Genomic DNA, 24,053 nt, shown 5'->3' on the forward strand with positions numbered 1-24,053 from the left:
CAAATGCAGAGGGGCGATAAACACTGGAAACACATGCCAGGTGGAGAAACTAGAAGTAGTTCATAGCTTCTGTTACCTAGGTGACCAAGCCAGCATTGGGGGTGGATGCACTGAGAGCAGAACTTCTTGAATGAGAATACCCCAGGCAAAGTGCAGAGAGCTCCTACCTCTGCTGGTAACAAAGGTAGACTGTATGACACATGTGTGAGAACAGCTATGCTACATGGCAGTGAAACATAGGCTGTGACAGTTGAGGATATGCATAAGGTCACAAGGAATGAAACCAGTATGCTCCACTGGATGTGTAATGTCAGTGTGGATACACAACAGAGTTTAAGAACCCTGAGAAAAAAGTTGGACATAAGAATCATCAGATGTGGTGTGCAAGAGAGACGACTGCACTGGTATGGTCATGTGGTGCAAATGGATGAGGATAGCTGTGTGAAAAAGTGTCACACCCTAGCAGTGGAGGGTACTTGTAGAAGAGGTAGACCCAGGAAGACATGGGATGAGGTGGTGAAGCATGACCATAAAATGTTGGGCCTCACAGAGGTGATGACAAGCAACAGAAACCTTTGGAGATATGCTGTACTTGAGAAGACCTGGCAAGCCAAGTGAGACGATAACCATGACCTATGCCAGTGTAACATAACCAGCCCAATTAAGAGTACCCATCAATCCTTGGCCAATAAACTGCACTTGAGGAGACCTGTTGAGTCAAGTGAAATCATTGTTATAGAGGATGCCAATACTGCCTGATTGTTCCCATGCTGGTGGCATGTAAAAAGCACCATTCGAGTGAGGTTGTTGCCAGTGTTGCCTGATTGTTCCCATGCTGGTGGCATGTAAAAAGCACCATTCGAGTGAGGTTGTTGCCAGTGTTGCCTGATTGTTCCCATGCTGGTGGCATGTAAAAAGCACCATTTGAGCTTGGTTGTTGCCAGTGCCACATGACTGGCCCCCATGCCAGTGGTACATAAAAAGCATCCACTACAATCTCGGAGTGGCTGGTATTAGGAAGGGCATCCAGCTTCAGAAACCTTGCCAGATCAGGTTGGAGCCTGGTGCAGACTTCTGGTTTGCCAGTCCTCAGTGGAACCTTCCAACCCATGCCAGCATGGAAATGAGACATTAAACAATGATGATGGTGATGATGATGAAGCTGATATTCCACCCATCTCTGCTATTGATGCTCAAACACAGAGTAGGGTTTGCTGACCCCTGTTACTTTGTTGAACACTTGACCATATCAGATTTTATATTTTGGAGATATCTACACTCCAACAGGGGGTTGAGTTCCACTCAGTTACATTGATGTTCTTGGAAAAGACACAGAACAAGAAGCAGAGTAAAGGGGGAGGAGGCGGACAGAGATTATTGGTGTGGAATTGTGAAATGTGTCTTGATTGTGGCAGCTTGGAAGAGGAGGAGGAAGGGGAGGAGAAAAGAGTGAAAGGAAGACAGACAGCACTGATTTCAAATCTGCTGAATCAGAACTGACTCGGGGTTAAATAAGAACAGTCAAACTGCAAAGAAGACCTTCAGTGTTACCAATTCTTGTAGAGTTGGTTTTGAATCCAATAACAACCAACAAGCAAAACATTCTTAGCTTCAAATGTTACAATGGAATATTTCAGAAGCAAGAATTTGGTGATGGGAAATGGTATAATGAAAGGATAAAGCACAAGATATAATGAACAGCCTTAAAGGTAGCATGAAGAAAGGTACCCAGGACATGCTGTGAAGTGGTTGGCATTAGGAATGGCATCCAGCCATAGAAACCATGCCAAAGCAGACACTGGGGTTTAATAAACCCTTCTGGCTCATTGGAGCCAGTCAAAATGTTGCACCCATGAAAGTATGGAACAAGGGCAGTAAATTATTATGAGGGTCATTTCTATTTTCTTTTCTTTATTGCGGAATATTGGTTTTTGGTAAATTCCAAGAATATCAACATAAAACAACAAACAACAAATACATCAACCAACCTTTGCTATTTCTCTGTCTTGAGGATAAACCGTAAAGTAAACGTCTTTGATCTGGCTTGGATTTAGATTTGAGTAGTTTTTCACGGCTTCATACATAGTTCTGGGTAGATTTTCAATGGGGTACTTCAATGTTCCAGCTCCTAATATAGGAAATGCAATACTTTTCACTCCCATTCTCTCAGTATTTTTCAGACAAATGGTTATTATTTGAGTCAAGTTTGCCAGAATCTAAAAAAAATAATTGTTTAGTAATTGATAATGAATATTTTATTAGAGGAAGGAATTGTTAAGTTGTAATTAATATATTCTTTGATTAACAGATTCCACACAGAATTTGTTGTTCTGAACAGAAATGTTTTACACATTTGAATAACATTAAACAACTTCTAGTGATTATTGGATTAACAGATCATGTGGTCATTGGATTAACATGGATTAACATGTGACAGAAGGATCAACACAGATCATGTGATAGCAGGAAGTCTGGTCTGAGTGAAGATATGGATGCCGTGAATGGAAAAAGAAATGTTCCAAGATTTGGTGGTTGCACAGTGTAATTCAGGTGGAATTTTGTAATTAACAAAAAAATAATAGGGAAGAGGAGAGATTAATTATTATTTACAAGAGGGAAATCTGGGTGAGAACATACTGCAAGAAGCAACAAAACCACCCACAAGGCAGGGCGCCACAGGCACAAAAGACTCTACACTGCACACAAGAGACTATGGTTGAGTCGAAATGTTCAGGGAATATCTACAATAGAGTCTACATCAATTTCAAACAACCAGAATCCATGCTTTGGAAATTGTACAGAATACCACAACACCAGACTGTAGCCCATACTGTAGCCCATACTGTACGTCACTGGACATCAAAATACATGCTTCTGTCTTGAAGCAGACGGAAGTGTTGTATGACTGGAAAAACACATCTGTGGATTGTGCATAGTTTTATGGACAATTCCGTACATGCCACAGGGATGCTGGATCAATGATAACCTAGGGTTGTACAACAACTCTTTCAGTAAATCGATATAATATGATTGATACTTACTGAATCAGATGAATTTTCATCCCAGGGAGGTAATACCAGGTGAAATACTTTCTTACATTTGAGGTTATATCCTTTAGTGATGGCTAATTCAGATGTAGAAATACCTTGAGGATATTTCTGGTTACATTCAACTTGTATCTCTGGACCAGCAGCATTGAGAATAGATTTGGAGATAGCACCAATGTTAAGCTGGAGGCTTTTATTGGTGCTGTTAATGATGACATCAACCTACAAAAGTAATTAATGGTAAACAACTAAGGAACATTCCGTAGAGAGAAAAGAGATACATTGTTGCAGTTGATATTGTTGTTAAGTAAGGCTCTACAGAATGGCTGTAGTAAGTTTGCGGTTGTTAAAGTTAGCAAAAGATTTACTCAAGATATCAGATGTGAAGGAAATAAAATGTTTGAGTTAGATTGAGAAAAGGTTTTAATTAACTGGAAATGATTCCTCATTTGCAAATGAAATAACAATTAAATATAAATATGTTACGTGAATCTATTTACTCACAGATGCATTAGAAATTGAACCAATCATTAGTTGTATTTTGATGCCAGCATTTTCTCCGGATGCCACATTAGTTCTGGGTGTCATAGGGGCTGCTTTCTGTTGTGGACCAAGAAGGGAAGCGTTGAATGATGTGGTTCCTGAAAATAAACAATTAAACATTTTTCTCTCTCTCTTAAAAGAACTACTTTATTCCATATAAATAGTAATGATATTCGTTTCTGAAAATAGGATTTAGCAAGAGAATACATGCTAACTTGTAGTCACCCCCCCCCCACACACCTTTTATATAGCGACAAGGCTATATAACGTTATTTCCATCTATTTCTTCTACCACATGGACTAAAAATACATTGAAGAACATACTTGAAACTTTCAAAGTCTGAAAACAGTGAAACTGGTTAGTAAAATGTGATCTTCCACCTCTTATGAAACGTTTTTGCTTAAAACATTTATTAAAACAGGCTTCAGATGGTGTAGATTCCAGTAAGTTGGGAATTTGGTGTGAAAAAAATGTTTTTGAGAGAATGAAGAGAGGAGTTTCAGAAAATTCACATAAACTCAAATTCGTTTCCTCATAACTTTTGGGAAAATGGTTATTTTTAAATGAAAATTTCCACAAATACCTTTAAGAGTGTGTATATCACGATAATAAAAGAATTTAATATGAAAATAAAAATTGCAGACATAAATACTGATACATGTCAGATATTTGTTTTGAGACCTTTTTTTATTTTTTACCTCAAATTCCAGTAGAATTGGAATTTATACCATCTGAAGCATATTCATAAAAAATTTCATTAAAAAATATGCTTTTCTTTAAATTTTAAGGAAAGGAATTCATTGCAACACACATGTATAGGCATGGTGCAGGTAATGTTCAGGCTAGTTGCTATATATCATTGCACATGTGTGACCAGAAGTCCATAATAAACATGTAGTCTTTAAAATTTTAGTGAAGGATATATATATATATATATTTTTTTTTTCTAGTTTCAGCTCAGAGCTGCGGTCATGCTGATGCACCGCCGTTTTGTGCTACACTGTTATTACGACGAACCTCGTCTAATATGTGGCACTTGGTGAAGAATGGAGTTTGATATAGCTACTCTCATTTGCACCTCTTGCCGTGAGGTAGGCTCATCTGGGACTCTTGACAGGAAGATGTCCAGCTTTGATTTAAAAACTGCTACATCTACTTTGTGCAAGTTCCTCAGACTCTTTGGGAGAATATTAAAAAGCTGTGGGCTCTTGAAACCCAGGCTGTTGCAGAAGCTGGTCCTGAAGCGTGATGACATTGCTGGGATCTTTGGCACTATGCAGTGTCATCCCGTTCTAGCATTGGTGTAGCTTACAATGCCAAAATTTGGTACCATTCCTTCCAGGATCTTCCAGACATATATTACTGCATACCTGTCCCATCTTCTCTCCAGGGAGTACAGTCTTAGCTGTTTCAACCTTTCCCAGTAGCTGAGCTGTTGCAAAGAGACGATCTTCTTTGTGAATCTTCTCTGGATTGCTTCAAATTCCGCTGTTAATTTTACACTGGTGGGTGACCATAGCTGTGAGCAGTAATCCAGGCAGCTGAGGGCGAATGTCCGCCAGAGGACCATCATGGTTTCTTTATCTATGATTCTGAATGTTCTTAGGATCCACCCAGCCAGTTGTCTGCACTTTGTCGCCATCCTGGTAATGTGCACTTGGAAAGAGGTATCATCATTCATGTCGATACCCAGGTCCCTCACAGACTTAGGCTCTGGGATTGAAATTCCCTGTGGACCAGTGTATCCTGTAAGTTTAATATTCAGTTTTGGATGCTGGTAGCGCAGGGCCTGGAAATTTTCAGCATTAAACTGCATATTATTATCCTCAGCCCATCTGTAGATTGAGTCCAACTCCTGCTGCAGGTGTGCAACATCGCTGGGGTTCTGTATTTTCTGCAAGACTTTCGTATCGTCTGCATAGCCGGGCATTTGAGGGCATATCTGAGAGGGCCACTATAAAAAGCAGTGGTCCCAAGACAGTGCCCTGTGGAACACCGCTCACTATTTGTGTGTTCATAGAGGTGGCTCCATTAACCACTACTGCCTGACTCCTATCTTTCAGGAAGTCATGTAACCACACTCCTAGTTTTCCAGCTATGCCGAGGTGATGTAGTTTGTGGCATATCATACCATGATCCAACTTGTCAAAAGCTTTTGCAAAATCAAGGTAGATTACGTCTACATTTGATTTGTTGAGTAACTGCCTCAACACCCAGTCATAATGCTGTAAGAGCTGGGTCAGGCAGCTCCTACCTGGTCGAAAACCATGCTGGGAATCACTCAGCAAGTTATTTTCCTCAAGGAATGCGATTAGTTTCTTTCTGACTATCCTTTCCATGACTTTGCTGATGTGTGAAGTCAGAGAGATAGGCCTATAGTTTTTGGCATCTGCTCTACTTCCCCCTTTATGTATTGGGCATATTATTCCCTCCTTCAGCTTGCTTGGCAGTGTGCCATTCGCAAGAAAGCTCTGGAAAAGAATCTTGAGGGATTTTGCCAGGGCATGCTTACACGCTTTGAGGAGGATGGCTGGGAAACCATCTGGACCAGCAGCTGAGTTTGTGTCCACTTCATCTATGGCTAGTAGGACATCTTTTTCGCTAATGTCAATACATTCTATTGTAACCGCCTCGCTGGTTATAGGTGAGGTGGCAAAGAAGTCCCCTGGTTCATTCACTTGTCTGTGTTCCAACGGGGTGGTAAAGACCCTTTTGAACTGGTCATTCAGCATCTCACTGATCTTAGTTGGACTGTCTGTGAGGGAGCCATCCTTTTGGAGGAGGGGTCCTATCTTGTAGTGCAGTGAGACTGTTTCTTTCGCGTAATGAAAGAAGGCCTTTGGGTTTGATTTAATGTTTTTTATAACCCAGGCCTCTTTGTCTGCTTTCTTCTTCACATAGGATTGTTGCAGCCTTTTTTCGATGTCCATCAGTGTTGTTTATATATATATATGTGTGTGTGTGTGTGTGTGTGTGTATATGGTGCATTTTAAACCTTTTTTGTAATTTTTCTTTCATGTATATATCACTCATATGGCAGTGTTGTCTGCATCACATGACTCAGGCTGATGGTCATGTGATAAGTAATTTGTAACAGGGTAACCTGTTCAAGGAAAGAAACTTGGTTATTCAGTTGAAGAAGGCTTCCAGAGCTAAATGGCCTCTCGTAAATACTTTAGAGCCAGCCAACTCTATAACTCTTGGTTCAACATTATTGGACGTAAGAAAATAAAACAGTTATTACAAGAAATTTCTCTTTAAAGAATGATTAGTAGAAAATGTAAGTCATCATAATCATCGTCATTTAACATCCACTTTCCATGCTGGCATGGGTTGGACAGTTTGACTGAAAGTGATAGGCTGGAGAGCTGCACCAGGTTTCAGTCAGATTTGACACAATTTCTACAACTGGATGCCTTTCCATATGCCAACCACTCCAAGAGTGAAATGGGTGCTTTTTATGTGACACCAGCATCGTCTATGATTTCATTTGGTTTGATGAGTCTTCTCAAGCATGGTAAATTGCCAGAGGTCTCAGCAACTTATCATCTCTGTGTGGACCAAAGTTTGTAAGGTACTTTTTGTGTAACACTGGCATAAGCCACAACTACAATTTCACTTGGCTTGATGGCTCTTCTTAAGCACAGAATATTGCCAAAGATCTTAGTCACTAGTCATAACCTCCATGAAGCTCAATGTTCGAGGATCGTGCTTCACCACCTCATCCCTTGTCTATTTTGGGTCTATCTCTTCCACATGTCCCCTCCAAAGTGCAGTCTTCTCTCTTGCACACCACATCTGATGCCTCTTGTGCACCATTTTTCTTTCCAGATGCTTACACTCTGCCATACATGCACACTGACATTGCACATCCAGTGAAGCAGACTGCCTTTATTTCTTTCAAGCATTTACATGTCCTCTGCAGCCACAGCCCATGTTTCACTGCCGTATAGCATGGCTGTTTGCAAACAGGTATCATACAGTCTACCTTTCACTCTGAGGGAGAGGCCCATCATTATCAACAACGGTAAAAGCTCTCTGAACTTTGCCCAACCTAATCTTATTCTTACAGCTATGCACTTGGAGCATCCACTTCCACTACTAATTTGTTCACCTAGATAGCAGAAGCTGTCAACTACTTCTAGGTCTCCTTCACAGGCATTTGATGGAGTTTATTTTCTGTACATTTCTAGTGCTTATTGTACCTACAAACAACAACAATCTTCCTGGTTAACCTTCCTTTGATATTGCTGCACCTTTTATGTGTCCATAGCTTGCACTGGGTTCATCTTATGGAGTTTCTACCTACACCTTTTCTGCAGATCAAGCAGGGCAGTCTACCTGAAGGGATTTGTGATTTGTCAACTTTCCTACTTGCTAAAACTTTGGTTTTTTCTAGATCAACTCTAACGCCCTTCGATTCTAGACCTTGCTTCAATGCCTGAAACTTCTTTAGTTCTGGTAGTCAATCAGCTATTAGAGGAAAGTCATCAGCTTAGAGGAGCTCCTGGGGACAGCCTATCTTGATTTCCTCAGTTACTGATGAATAAGAGGGGGCTGAGGTGAACCTCTACTTCTACCTGGAATTTTTCACTATACTTGTTGCCAACCTTTAACTTGCTGACAGCATCCCTGTACATGGCTTGAACAGCTCTCACCAACTACTCATTTATCCCTAGTTTCTGCAGTGACCTCCAGATAAGGGATTGGGGGACTCTGTCAAAAGCTTTCTTTATGTCAATGAAGGCCAAGTACAGAGGTCTACCTTTGGCTAGGTACAGAGGTTTATTTCCCGCAGCTGTCTTACCAGAAATATAACGTCAGTGGTGCTACTCCCTGGCACAAACCCAAACTGCATCTCGTCTAAACTAACTCTCTCCCTAGTTATTTGGGCTATGACCCTCTCCATGACTTTCATCACCTGATCCAACAATTTGCTAACTCTCCAATGTCTGTTTTTTGTGGGGGTGGGGACACTTTATACCTTCATATTAATTAGAATATGAACAATAGTCATGTTTACAATGTATCAGATAAATAATTATAATCATCCTTTGTTAAGGAATCACAGAGTGAGACAAGAGTATTTTATCAACAGCTATAAATTAAACATCATCATCATCCTTGTTTTCACATCCATTGTTCCCTGCTTGCATGGGTCAGATTAGTTTATTGAGGCAGACTTTCTATAGCTGGATGCTCTTCCTGATGCTGACCCTCGCCTGTTTCCAAGCAAGGTAATATTTTCCCCTGGCCAGACGTGGTTTCCACAGAAGACAGGAAACAAACAACCTCACTTGTATGCTGGGGATGCTCGTTTACAGCCATCACATGATGTCAAGACGAGTACAAACACACACACACACACACAATACATATATGAGGGGCTCTTGTATCAGTTTCTATCTTCTAAACCAGTTGACAAGACTTTGGTCAGCTCAGGGCCATATTAGAAGATATTTTCTTGAGTTGCCTTACATTGGGAATCAACATGGTTAGAAATGAAGCTTTTTAACCACAAATCCATGGCTGTGTCCATAAACCAATAATAGGAATCAGATAAAAGTTGACTGAACGAAGAAAAATCTTAATTAACACCTGAAATAAATCAAAATTTTCTCTAAAATATCAAATAAATAACAAGTCCTACCTCTGCTTTTACTGATTCCAAACACCATTTCTAGATGAAGCTTAAAAGCTCTGATTACTTCCTTCTGTACATCAATCAAACAAATATGTTTTATTTTAGAATTTGAGTAAGCATCAAGATAATTCTTTATAGTTGTTACTATACATTCAGTTCCTTCTTCTATGGGTATACCAAAAGTACCTGTAATAAATAAAGTATACAACATATTTAATCCAACAAATGTTCTTACTCAAAATATATATAATTAACTTGTGATATAATTTCAGTAATTTATCGGCTGCAATGCCAAGAAACAATACAGTTCCATCATTTAGAAGATCCTTTTATAGACAGGGGGGAACTTTCTAGGTGCAATACCATGGCCATTGATGACCGAGGTGGGGTGGGGGTGGGTCTTTAGCCCCCATTAATATACAATAGTATTTAATAAGAACTAACTTTGTTTCTCCCTTGTTGAACACATTTCTTTTCTTTCTTCTTTGTTCAGTTAAATAATAATAATAATAATGATAATAATAATAATAACAATAATAATAATAATAATAATAATCGTTTTAATGTTTCCTTTTCCATGTTTCAGGTGGAATTGGTTGAGGCAAATTTTTCTATGTCTAGGTGACATTCCTATCACCCACCCCTACACCAAGGAAGCTAATATTGCCCCATGGCCAGACATGTTTTTATTGTAGACTGGAAACGGATGACACTGCTTGTATGATGGTGATCCTTGTTTACAAATATCATGTGATTAAAAGACAAACAGGTACTAACACAGTCACACACACACACACAGCCATATATTTATATATCATCATCATTATCATCATCGTTTAGCGTCCGTTTTCCATGCTAGCATGGGTTGGACGGTTCAACTGGGGTCTGTGAAGCCGGAAGGCTTCATCAGGCCTAGTCAGATCTGGCAGTGTCTCTACGGCTGGATGCCCTTCCTAACGCCAACCACTCCGTGAGTGTAGTGAGTGATTTTTACGTGCCACCCACACAGGTGCCAGACAGAGCTGGAAAACGGCCACGAACGGATGGTGCTTTTTATGTGCCACCGGCACGGGGGCCAGGCGAGGCTGGCAACGGACACGAATGGATGGTGCTATATATATATATATATACAAAATAAGGAAATGGAGAAATACATCTTAATCAATAATCAACTACCAGATAATACCCAATCAATTAAGTTATCCTTGACAAATACCTACCGACTATACGTAAGAAGATTAAGCTTAGCCTTTGGAAAAATACTCAGGGTGCATTAGATTGGTTCTCTACCATTAAGGTTAGTAATAATAGTAGCAATAAATTTATCCAATTGGATATACAAAATTACTACTCCTCCATTAACCCTATTATATTAAATCAGGCTTTAATTTTTGCTAGGAGACACACCAACTTAAGTATGGGGGAGGTAAAGGTTATCTTAACAGCTAGAAAAACATTAATCGAATTTGACAACAAATTATGGGCTAGAAAAGACACTCCTGATTTATTTGACATCACCATGGGTTCGCCGGATTCAGCGGAAGTGATGGATTTGGTAGGGATGTATTTACTCGATAACCTAAATCGGGAATTCCCTGAATTAAAGGGCGGCCTATATAGAGACAATGCTTTGTTTCTAATTAAAAACACATCTAATAGAAGGCTAGATTTACTGAAAAAACGACTGCATAAAGTTTTGGCTTATCTATAATTATTGAAAACGAAAATTACTCTGTCAATTATTTAGATGTCAATTGCAACCTTACTAATGGGATACATGAACCTTATATTAAACCTAATTCTAACTTAGTATATATAAACTACTCTAGCAATCACCCCCGTCAAATTAAAAAGTCACTGGTACATAGCATTAGTCAAAGAATCTCTTATCTATCCTCAAACTGGGACATATTTAATAAGCATTGTGAAAGATATAATACGGCATTGCTTAATGCAGGCTACACAAGTAAAATTAGGTATATACCCAATAATAATCTTTCGAATCAAGGTGGATCTATTACTACTAACATAAATGAATTCCAAATTGACAATAGTAACTGTAGAATAAAGAACAATGGCAATAATGCTAGTTTTGGTACTTTTAGAGCTGTTGACCTTAGTTTAAATAACTTAGCGCACAATATTGATATTAATAATACAAATAATAATATGAACAATAGTCATGATATTATATATGATAATAGAAAAATTTATTTACGCAATAATAATAATAATAATAATAATAATAATAATAATAATAATAATAATAGCAACAATAATGATAAAACTAATTTTAACAATAATTTTGGTCATAATCATGGCAATATTAAACAGAGGGCATATGGGATGGAAGAGGAACAGGGTTTTTACCGACAATAAGAATTTGATAGGTAACCCACATAGTGATAATGATGCACTATGGCTAATAATCCCATATGCAATGCAGATTAAAACAGATATAGTTATAATAATCCATAATTTATTGTATAAGCACTTTGTGAAGGGTAAGAATAAATTTGGTCAAATAATTAACAATAAAACTATTAGAATAGGGTATAGCCTTACGCACAATTTAGCCACCATCATTTCCTCCTTTAATAATAGAAAATTAGACCGCTTCTATAGTGATAGAAAGATAAATTTGGGTAGCAGAAATTTGCCTCTCCATAACCGGGGAGGTAAAAAAATCTAATAGTACGAACGTGAGCAACCCTCATGTTGGTTATAATAGTACTACCCCTGTAGCGATAAATGTTAATTCAATGGATGATACTACTATTCACAATAGTAATCCTAATGATATGAATACCACTAATAATGTTAAACATGGACTCCCATTAAATATAGGATTAAGTAGTGGGAATGTGTGTAACACTATTAATAATAATAGGGATGCGGTGAATTGTGGCAGGGTTAAATTTCCTCAATCTGATAGGAGCTGCAATTGCAGAAACGGAGATAAATGTGTGTTTAGTAATGAATGCCTGAGGAAAGAGGTGGTTTATCACTGCATTGTGAATACACAACATGATAGGAGGGTTTACATTGGTGCAAATAAAAATAGTATGAAACAAAGACTAAACTATCATAGACACACATTTAGAAATAAAAATAGGATGAATTCTACGGGGTTAAGTACTTATATTTGGGAACTTAAGAGCAAGAATATAGATTTTGACTTAAATTGGAAAATAAGCACTTCCGCACCAGTATATAGTAATAGAAATAAAAAATGCTCTTTATGTATCAATGAAATTTTCTTCATCATCAAAGCTGGCCTACCCATTATTAATAATATTAATGAGCGAAATTTTTTTGCCTTCACAGACTAGCATATACCTTCTCTAGATTTAAATAACACCTAGTTTTTCTACCAGTAATTTTTTATAACATTTTTTTATATGGGATTGCGCTCTTGGACATTATAATTTATAATTTTTTATCTCCATATATGTGTTCTGCATTGATTGTTTTTGTCTCGGCACCAAATACTGTGTTATTTACCGTGAGAGGATGTCTCATATGGATGTCTGGTGCATCAAAGCACTCATATATTGTTGGCAGACAAGACTCGTCTGCTTGGGTGCTAGGACTGCCACACACTCACACAACAACAACAAATACTGTACTTCTAGAATGTCAGCTGTGCCACAACAGGCCTCTTTTCAATTCCCGTCCACCAAATCCACTGAGAAGTTTGGGCCGAACCCAGGTCTATAATGAATGACTTGCCCAAAATACCTTGCTAGGGAACTGAACCAGAAATCATGTGGAACGTCAACCTTTTAACCATAACCAACCACATCTTCTACAATAATATATATATATAATATCATCATTGTCATCATTTCACCTGTTTTTGATGCTGGCAAGGCCGGAGAGCTGTCCAAGTACCAATTTTCTCTTTTGGTATAGTTTCTATGGCTGGATTCCCTTCCTTTCCAGAATGCCAACCACTTTAGAGAATGCACTGGGTGCTTTTTCTGGGACACTGTCACAGGAGCTGGTGCCACGTAAAAAGTGGGGTTGCCAAGTTACTTGCAAGACAAAGACTTTTAGTTGAGACGGGGAGTGAAACCAAGGGAAGTGGATGGATGCCAGAGGAGATGTTAGAGCATGAGAGAGGGACAGGATAGTTGCCTTGCTATACACTAAATAGTGTAATTACTCTTTCTGTGCCAATTAATTTGAACAGAAACAAAATGGTAAATTCTTACCTGTACTGAGTGCAGGAATTGCAATTGATGTATAAGACTTTTCTTCAAGACCTGCCAAACAATTTCGAACAGCTCTTGAAAGGTGAAAAATTTCCTCAGTTTGTCCATCATTCCAAATGGGTCCAACAGCATGAATGATAGCCTTGCATTTGAGTTTACCAGCTTTAGTTGACACTACCTCTCCAGGTGTTAGTTCACTCTTTCTTTCTTTCATAATTCTGTTAGATTCAGCTTGAATTCCAAACCCACCTGCAAAGATATTTGCATTCTTATGTTCCTGTTTAATACATGTTAACATATGTTAATATGTGTAATATATTAATATATTATTTCAATACCTCAGTGAAAAAATACGAATCGCAGAAGATGCTCAGATAAGAAGTTTTGTCTTTTCAACCTCGTCGCTTACTCTTCTATTTCTGCACAAATCATAAACCCCTTGTTAGTTCTTTTCATTATTCTGCCTATTTCATTACCATGTAGACATGTAAATATAGTTTCAATAGTTTCGTCTTCCCTGTTTTTGCCTTTAAGATAACCTTAGCTCAAGCAATTCCTTAACCGCAACATATTCATTCATTCATCTATGAAAGTCTATCACACAGTCACTATTTCTCTAATTTTGTCTTAGACTGGCTCTCAGATTCTTCAGTTCTATTTTACTCTTATCAACATTTGCTGTCTCGTTAAATTAACTATGCCACACAAATCCCAAAAGAATATTTTTCTCCCTCGTGTTCTGAACATCTCTACCCACCCTCTCTCTCTGTCTTTGTCTCACTCTCACTCTGGCTGTGTGTCTCTCTCTTTTTTGATTACCACTCGCCTCGCCAAGACTTCCTCCTCCTCCCCCAACACCACCACCCTATATATACTAGTGCACGCACTTGGATTCCCCTACTCGATTTTTTATACCACTGCCGAAAGAATATGTATCCAGAAGATGCTCTCGTCCAAATTTGCTAGTTTGCAAATGGACAGAGATTTAGAGACATATTACTCAAATCCTTTGATGAAATAGAAGGGGATATAGCTCCACACGTTGTAGAAGACAACTGGAGGTTTCTACAGGACAAACTGCTGAGGGCCACTGACCAGATCTGTGGATGTTGCAAAGTCCCCTCTTGACCCAAAATTACATGGTGGTGGAACAATGTTGTTGACAGGGCTATTAGAGAAAAGAAACAGGCTTGGAAAGACTGGAAGAACGGTGGTAGCAGGGAAGTGTATCAGACTCCCAGAAGGGAAGATAGGAGGCATGTTTATTTAGTCAGAAGGGAAGCAGATAAGGAAAAATTTGCCAATGCTCTGCGCCGTGAGGATCAAAGACTTGAGGTATTTCGTGTTGCAAGACAGTGCATGAGAGAGAATCATGATGTTGTAGGAGAGAAATGTGTTCGCATGGATGATGGTTCTCTTGCACTAAACGAAGCGGCAAAGAGAGAGATTTGTAGATGCCACTATGAAAGGTTGCTGAATAAAGAAAATGAATGGGAGAAAGAGGGTCTGCTGAATGTTGACCCCACAGAGCGACCAGATATCCGAGTTGACAGTACCTTGGTAGATAAAGCAATTAAGAATATGAAGACCGGGAAAGCCACTGGCCCATCAGGAATCACTGCAGAAACGCTCAAAATATCTGGCAGTGTCAGCTATAGTCTAGTCAACTTTATAGGTAACCTGGTGATACACGAAGGAGTCATACCCAATGACTGGTGTAGCAACACTATAGTCAACTGCTACAAAGGTAAAGGTGACGCTTTAGACACAAATAATTACAGAGGTATCAAGCTGTTCGATCAGGTAATGAAGGTCATGGAGAGGGTCATAGCCCAACTAATTAGGGAGAAAGTCAGTTTAGATGAGATGCAGTTTGGGTTCATGCCAGGGAAAAGCACCACTGATGCTATATTTCTGGTAAGACAGCTGCAGAAGAAATACCTAGCCAAAGATAAACCTCTGTACCTGGCTTTTGTTGAGAAAGCCTTTGACAGGGTCCCCCGACCCCTTATCTGGTGGTCAATGAGTAACCTAGGGATGGATGAATGCTTAGTGAGAGCTGTGCAAGCCATGTACAAGGACGCTGTCAGTAAGGTGAGGGTTGGCAATGAGTACAGTGAAGAATTCTGGGTGGAGGTAGGGGTCCACCAAGGTTCAGTCCTCAGCCCCCTCCTATCTATCATAGTTCCTCAGGCAATAACAGAGGAATTCAAGAGTGGATGCCCCTGGGAGCTCCTCTATGCTGACGACCTTGCTCTAATTGCTGAGTCAGTATCAGAATTTGAGAAGTTTCAGGTGTGGAAACAAGGATTAGAATCGATGGGCCTCAGTCAACCTAGCTAAAACCAACGTCCTAATAAGTAGGAAGGCAGGCAAACCACAAACCCCTTCAGGTAGATGGCCCTGCTCGATCTGTAGAAATGGCGTAGGTAGAAACTCTATAAGATGTACCCAGCATAAGCTATGGACACATAAGAGGTGCAACAATATCAAAAGAAGGCTAACTGGGAAGATAGTTTTTGTATGTGGCAGATGCTCAGGAGCAATAAACACTGAAAATGTGCAGAGAAGAACTTCTGCCACATTCCAGGGAGAAAAACTAGAAGTAGTTGATAGCTTCCATTACCTAGGTGACCAAGTCAGTAGCGGTGGGTAGGTATGCACTGAAAGTGTAGCTGCTAGAATAAGAATAGCCTGGGCAAAGTTCAGAGAACTCTTACCTCTGCTGGTGAGTAAAAGGTAGACTGTATGACGCATGTGTATCAACAGCCATGCTACTTGGCAGTGAAACATAGGCTATGACTGCTCACGATATGCGTAGGCTCGCAAGGAATAAAGCCAGTATGATCCGCTGGATGTGTAATGTCAGTGTGCATACTCGACAAAGTATGAGTACCTTGAGAGAAAAGTTGGACCTAAGAAGCATCAGATTGGGGTGCAAGAGAGATGACATAGTCATGTGGCGAGAATGGATGAGGACAGCAGTGTGAAAAAGTGCCACACCCTAGCATTTGAGGGAACCTGTGGAAGAGGTAGACCCAGGAAGACCTGGTTCGAAGTGGTGAAGCATGACCTTCGAACATTAGGCATCACCGAGGCAATGACTGGTGACCGAGACTTTTGGAAATATGCTGTGCTTTAGAAGACCTTGCAAGCCAAATGAGACCATAACTTTGCGTCCTATGCCAGGGGTGTAACCAGCCCACTTATGTGTACCTTTCCTTCTTTGGACACTAAACTCTGATTACAAAGACCTGTTGACGCAAGTGAAATCGAAATCAATTTCGATGACTGGCAACCATGCTAGTGGAGCACTATGAGCACCATCCGAGAGTGATCGTTGCCAGAGCAGCTAACTGGCTTCCATGGTGGTGGCACATAAAAAGCACCATTCGAGCGTGATTGTTACCAGCGTTGTCTTAATGGCACTTGTGCTGGTGCCATGTGAAAAAACATTTGAGTGAGGTCGTTGCGAGTGCCACTGGATTGGCACATAACAAACACCATTTGAGCGTGGCTGTTGCCAGTACTGCCTGAAGCTAACTGGGTTCCATGTCGGTGGCATATAAAAGCACCCACTACACTCTCAGAGCGGTTGGCGTTAGGAAGGGCATCCAGATGTAGAACCTTTGCAAGATCAAGAATGGAGCCTGGTGCAGCCATCTGGTTTTCCAGTCCTCAGTCAAATTGTCCAACCCATGCTAGCATGGAAAGCGGATCTTAAACGATGATTATTATTATTTTTATTATAAATATATTTTGTTATATATATCAATATATATATTACATTTTAATTCTATTTTACTTGTATACACACACACACACACACACGTATATGTATATATTTTTTTTCTTCACAAACCCTTTTGATTGGAATTCGACCCACTTCTTTTTTTTCGTTTCTTCTCTTCTTCCTTCCAAAATGAAAAGCTCTACTTTGTATTTTCTCCCTTCTGTATTCAGCCTTATGTGGCCAATAAATAAACACATATATACAACAGACTGTTAGTGTATTGAGAGAGAAGTTTGGCAGAAGAAGAATTGGATGCAGTCTGTGAGAGAAGACAGTGCTGGTTTGGTCATGTGATGTGGATGGATGCTGACAGCTCAACAAAGAAGTGCCGTACATTCAAAGTGGATGGAACTTGTGTAAGAGGGAGACCCAGTAAAACAGAGGACGAAGTTCTGAAGGAGAACCTCCGAACGGTGAACCTTGTGGATGAGATGACAAAGGACTGAGATATCTGGTGCCTTGCTGTGCTCAAGAAGACCTGACCTCCACAGCAGAAATGTATCAACTTTATGCTTAGAGAAAATAGGAAGTGTTTAACATTTTGAGTCTACTCTTTGACAGAAAGAATAGAAGAAGAGAGAGAGAAGAGAAGAAACCCGTGTCAGAGTGTCACTACAAGCTGAAATGATTGGAGGAGGAAGAGGTTGCTGAAGGTGTCAGTGGCTCTGGCAACCAAGGGAGACATCTATGAGAGCTGACTTGAGGTACGAGTGACAAGGGAGACAACTATGAACTTGGCACGTGTATGTGAGCACACATGTGTATGAGACTACTGTGTATAAGTATCTATGCATGTGTGTATGTATGTCCATGCTTTTGGTTTATGTGTGTGTGTATAAGGCTATGCGATGTAACTGTGTGTGCAAGCAAGTGGATGTATATAAAGCTCTTGTGTGCATGTATACTGTGTGTGTGTGTTCATGCGTGTTGGTACGTACATGTATATGTATATGTGTGTGTGTGTGTCTGTGCACCATAATTTAGTGTCCATGGCTGGGTGTCCTTCCTGTAGCCAAGTGCCACATGTTTCCAAATGAGGGAATATTTCTCCATGGTCAGACATGTTTTTCATGGAAGACTGGAAATGACACAACATCACTTGTGTGATGGTGATGTTCATTTACAACCATCGTGTGCTGTCAACACCTGGCTACTCACCCTCACACACACACACACACATATATATATGTATGTATTACAAAATATAAAGTTATATCTTGAGTGACAACAACACTCAAGATATACGACGGACTGGAAATAGAAGTGCTCCAATGAGCTGTATACACTTTTTATAAAAAAGTATATATGTATGTATAAATGATGAGCTTCTTTCAGTTTCTATCAACGAAATCCACTCCCAAGGCTTTGGCCAACCACTGACCTATAACAGAAGACACTTGTCCAAAATGCTGTGAGTGGAATTGAACCTGAAACCACGTGATCAGGAAGTTAGCTTCTCAACCACACTTGGATCTAAAAAGAAACATTAACTATAAAAAATGGTATTACTAACCTTTCTGCACAATGGCTGCTGCAACACCTCCCATATGTTCCAATCTACCATTTGCAGCATTAACAATAGCATCTGTGTCCAGAGTCGTGATGTCACCTTCCCTCAACACGATTTCACAGTTCTTATAATTAACTTTAACTATTTCTTCTGTTTCACTTTCTAAATTTGAATTTAATGATATTATACTCTCAGATTTCTTCTGCATTTCACACAAGAAAGTGTTTCCTTCTTCACTTTCCAGAAATTCTTGAAATCTAAACATTTCAAAGTTTTCTTCTTGTGATCTGATATCTTTTATTAAATTTTCTATAAATATTTCCATTTTCTTAAATTGCTCTTGTGTTCCTTCCAGGTGTAACTTATTATCTTTGAGACACACATTCTTAATTTTATTTTTCGCACCAAAGTCATTGATTTCTTGTTCTTTGAACTCTTTAAGAAAGAGGAAATGTGCATGAGTCATCGATATATAAGGTTCATCAGTTAAAGATTGCTTAAAGTTATCAATTTTGCTTTTTATATCATTAACTACAGCATCAACAGCGACAAGAGAATTTTCTCCAATAAAATGGGAATCTGGAAACTCTTCTTTTAGTTTTTCAACAAATGTCAGCCACTTTCCATAATTTGGAGTATCCTTAATTTTGTGTACAAAATCCAGTGTGTTGGCGAAAAAAGTTTCTTTCATAATTTCTTCCAAAAGTGAAAGATGTGTTTTATCACTTGCATAAAGTAATACTGAATCACCATCACCCGTTTCCCATGAACCAATACATTTCTTGTTTCTCAGTTTGTCATCAAGATATTCTTTCACTGGTTTTTTATTTATGATCATTCCAGTATTTAAAGGCAAACACAATTCAGATTTAACAATTGACTGAAGAATTTTATACATATTCTTGAGACAAGTAGCTAATTCGGAATACTGGCCTTCAAAAATAACTTTGTTACCATGAATTCTGACTTGTAGATCTTCAGATTGTCTTTCTGCCTGCTCAAAAAATCTGAGACCAGATAGAATACGCCTTCCATGAATACTTAAATCATCCTCATATATCGATCTAAGATTATCCAAAAGTCTGTTTTTCATTTTAATCACATTACTTTTATCAAATCCAAAAATATGAACTTTATGATATTGGATATCAAAATAAAAATATTTCTTATCATCATCACTTTTAAATGTTCTAACAACGTCTTCAAAAATATTGGTTGGAACATCAATGATTTCAACAGTAATGGAATTTAATAAGTCTTCCAAACATTGTTCAATTTGCTTCAAATTTCCTTCAGAATAACTTAATTTCAGTTTATTAAACTTGGAATCTTTCCATATTACTTCAGCCCATTTCTTTAATTGGTCATTAACTATGATTTTATGTCTTTTTAAGAAAGTCAGATGGAACTTGGAAGGTAGTAAATAGTCATGGAATTGCTGTCTTGAAATGGTATTTTCTTCTGATGGTTCCCTCAATGGTTGAACATCTGACTTCACATTTTGCAGTATATGATCTCTGCTACAATCGTCCAGCACAACTAAATTATGAAAAAGTAAAAAGATAAAATCATTTCGTTGGTGAGGGATTAGGGGTGAGCTGGGGAGTTTAGTGGGTAAAGACAGAAAAGTATTTGAAGACAGAAAAATATAATCAACATTTAACAGACACTAAGTAAACACTATCTCTATTAATTATAATAAATACTAGAAACATCACTGGAATTTTGGTTTTAAATTTTGGCACAAGGCCAGCAATTTCAGGAGAGTGGCTAAGTCAATTACATCAACCCCAGTGCTCAGCTGGTACTTATTTTATTGACCATAAACATCACTGAAATTTTGGTTTCAAATTTTAGCACAAGACCAGTAATTTCAGGAGAGAGGCTAAGTCAATTACATCAACCCCAGTGCTCAGCTGGTATTTATTTTATTGACCATAAACATCACTGGAATCTTGATTTCAAATTTTGGCACAAGGCCAGCAATTTCAGGAGAGTGGCTAAGTCAATTACATCAACCCCACTGCTCAACTGGTACTTATTTTATTGACCATAAACATCACTGAAATTTTGGTTTCAAATTTTGGCACAAGGCCAGCAATTTCAGGAGAGTGGCTAAGTCAATTACATCCACTCCAGTGCTCAGCTGGTATTTATTTTATTGACCATAAACATCACTGGAATCTTGATTTCAAATTTTAGGACAAGGCCAGCAATTGCAGGAGAGTGGCTAAATAGATTACATCGATCACATTGCAAATGCAAGAGGATGAAAGACATAGTCATCCCTGTCAGAATTTGAACATTGAGTGTGAAGATGGATGAAATACCGCTAGCCATTTCATCCGACATGCCCGCCCATCACCATTATCACTGAGATAATAAGAAACATCATCATCATTTAGCGTCTGTTGTCCCTGGTGATATGGGTTGGACAGCTTGACCAGGGCTGGTAATGTGGGAGACTGCAACAAATGCCAGTCTGGTTTGGAGTGGTTTTCTATGCCTGGATACTTTGCGATCGTCAACCCATGCCATGCTGAGTTTGTATGTCTTCTCTTGCAGTTCCTGATAATTAGATTCGCAATAAAGAGCTGATCCTTCGTTTCCTGACTTCTTTTACGGTACCCTTTCTGTTTAATGGGTAGCAGCCCACTTTTTCCCAAGCATCTGTACAGTTCAGCAGCCAAATTACCTGACATTAGTTTCCATGTTGCATCCAAGTTGGATGTAACATTTCCCTTTCCAGGATCCTTGGAACGTAACAATGTCTTTCCCTTTGTCTTCCAGCTGGGTACTGCACCTTCCTGCAAGCACTCATCTAGCTGTTGCACTCTCCTTTGATGGATCCTTCTCAGCTTCTTCATCCAATAATCTGGGACCCCATCCAGTCCTGGGCTCTTCCAATTTGGGAATTTTCTTAACTGCTTTTTTTTATCATTTCTGTAGTTATTTTTATGTCTTTTTTACCTTCTATATTTCTTAACCTATCTTGGATTTCATGCAGCCACTCTGCTTCATTATTATCATCTGCAGATTGGTACCAGATCTCTCTCCAAAATGCCCTACTTTCCTCTGCTTCTGGTATCATTGTTATGTGTAATTGCCCATCCAGTTCCTGAAACAGTTACTTCTGATATGCTTCTAACAATCTGTTCTGCTTGAATTATTTTCTTCTATTGTCATATCTTTCTTGTTTTGCTTTGATTGCTCCAACTCTTTGTTTCATTTCTTCCAATATCTCATCATACAATTTATCTCTTATTCCATCTGTCCTTTCCAGCATCATTCTTATACTTTCATTCTGCAATTCCCCTCTTCTCAATCTATCAACTTGTCCTAAATGCCTTTGTTCCTTACAAATTCCTCTACACCAGAACGGTTCTTTACGTTCTATTTGTTCTTTCCTTTTCAATCCAATTCTATCTGCAGCAACAGTTGCTGCACCCCAAATAATCTTGTGAGTTTCAGTGATATTTCTCGTATGGAACAGCCCAAGAACTGAATCTATCTTTCTGGTTTCAACCTTGATCTTGCATTGGTCAATGTACCTCAGATTATGGGGGGGAAGGGTCTTGATCCTGGTCTTCTCAAATATATCCTCTCTACGTCTTGTTGGGCATCACCGTATTATTGGGATACAGCTCTTCCTATTACTTCTGCTTAATTTGTGGAAGGGCATCAGGCTGTAAAAATCCTGCCAAAACAGACACAGAAGTGCCTGGCTAGCTCCTGTCAAACCGTCCCAACCATTCTAGCATGGAACATGGATGTCAAACAATGATGATGATTTTATTAGTTTGATCAATATTTCAACTGTTTGCTTCTCTTTGTCAAGTTCTAATGAAAACATGATGAATAGAAATTTAAAAATTGTAGAAATTCAAATTCAAAACTTGGAACGAGGAGATCCTGCATTCCCAGTTTGACAAAATGATGTCATCAGTCTTCAATTTTCAATTGTATAACTGGCTAAAAGAAAGAAAAACAACAAGAGAAAAAAGAAAAAGGAGAAGAATATATAGTCAGTTTTGTGTGAATATTATGAAATTCCTCTGTCATTTTATTCATCCCTTCATGGTGTAGATGTTAATAACTCACAAAACATATCTGTCCCTGTGCATTTTGAGGACTGAAAGTGTAGCAGATTCAGAATATTTTCTGAGAATATGCACTTTCAATTTTTTTTGAAAATTGCAGCCATTTGATGTAAAATGTTCAGCAAGTTCTGTTGAATTTTTATCATGCCTGACATCATATCTGTGCCCATGAAGTCTTTTGTTTAATTGTTCTGTTGTACAACCAACATAAATCATGTTGTGTTTCATGTATTCTGCCACATACACCAAATTTGGATCTCTACATGTCCCACCTTCTGAATAAATCATAACATTTCTGTTATGATTCCTGATGGAATTCACTTGACTCATGTTGTTGCACAATGAACAGGGCTTAACTCTCTTGCGACTGTTTTTCAAGATATGATGTTCAGAAAGTCCAGTGTTAGAGTTCTTGGAATTAAAGCTAGTGGTTAATATTTATCTTATATTCTTAATACATTTGTTCCTTTCCCAAAAGGAAAGGATTTTCAATTGCCTGCGTAAACCACAGAAGTCATTCACTTTCTATCACCCACCCAGAAATGGTTTACTCCTAGAAAGATGACTAAAAGTTATGAGTTCCTCACATGAACATTCTAAACCATTTTTATCACGGAATAGGTTCCATATTTTAAGTGAAGAATTTGAGCAAAACCCAAAAAGTAGTCACAGATCTAATGAAAGTGAAACTCTGAAAAGCACTCTCCTAAGAAAATCCATCATACGAGTGAATAAATTTATCTAAACTAAACCTTTCACCAGACGATGTCCCTGACTTGGTGCTGGGATTGAGTTTCTGCCCAAAGACTAAGAATTTTGACAAGAATAAAATCCAGCTCAAGGGCTATCCACTGTCACAAGCTGAAGGAATGTTTTTTTTATAACATACAAGCAGCGATACTTGGTATTGCTCGGGATTAAAATGGCATAGTTTTTGCTGTTTTACTTGTTTCAGTCATGTGAATGGCCGTGCTGTAGCACCACCTTTAAACAAACAAACAGACCCAAGGATTTATTATTTCTAAGCATAGTACTTATTCTGTTGCTGTCTTTTGCCGAACTGCTAAGTTACAGGGACCTGAACACAACAACATCATTTGTCAAGCAATGGTGGGGCTACAAACACAGATATACACACAAATATACATATCTATACGACAGTCTTCTTTCAGTTTCCATGTGCAAAATCCACTCGCAA

At 38.8% G+C, this 24,053-nt stretch overlaps 1 protein-coding gene across 1 annotated transcript in view; it reads right to left on the bottom strand.

The window, feature by feature from the left end:
- The window catches only part of LOC115230296 (protein mono-ADP-ribosyltransferase PARP14-like), a 41,382-nt gene extending 21,101 nt beyond the window's left edge, over positions 1 to 20,281 (bottom strand). The window contains exons 1-6 of the mRNA XM_036499600.1: positions 18,759 to 20,281; positions 13,453 to 13,701; positions 9,242 to 9,421; positions 3,552 to 3,688; positions 3,042 to 3,269; positions 1,989 to 2,216 (exon numbers count right to left, since the gene is read on the bottom strand). Coding sequence (XP_036355493.1) covers positions 1,989 to 2,216; positions 3,042 to 3,269; positions 3,552 to 3,688; positions 9,242 to 9,421; positions 13,453 to 13,701; positions 18,759 to 19,848 — 2,112 coding nt within the window. The 5' untranslated portion in view covers positions 19,849 to 20,281. The remainder of the gene's footprint in view (positions 1 to 1,988; positions 2,217 to 3,041; positions 3,270 to 3,551; positions 3,689 to 9,241; positions 9,422 to 13,452; positions 13,702 to 18,758) is intronic.
- Positions 20,282 to 24,053: the final 3,772 nt, after the last annotated feature.

Source organism: Octopus sinensis, unplaced genomic scaffold (genome assembly GCF_006345805.1).
Source record: "Octopus sinensis unplaced genomic scaffold, ASM634580v1 Contig15221, whole genome shotgun sequence".
Taxonomy (NCBI): domain Eukaryota; kingdom Metazoa; phylum Mollusca; class Cephalopoda; order Octopoda; family Octopodidae; genus Octopus; species Octopus sinensis.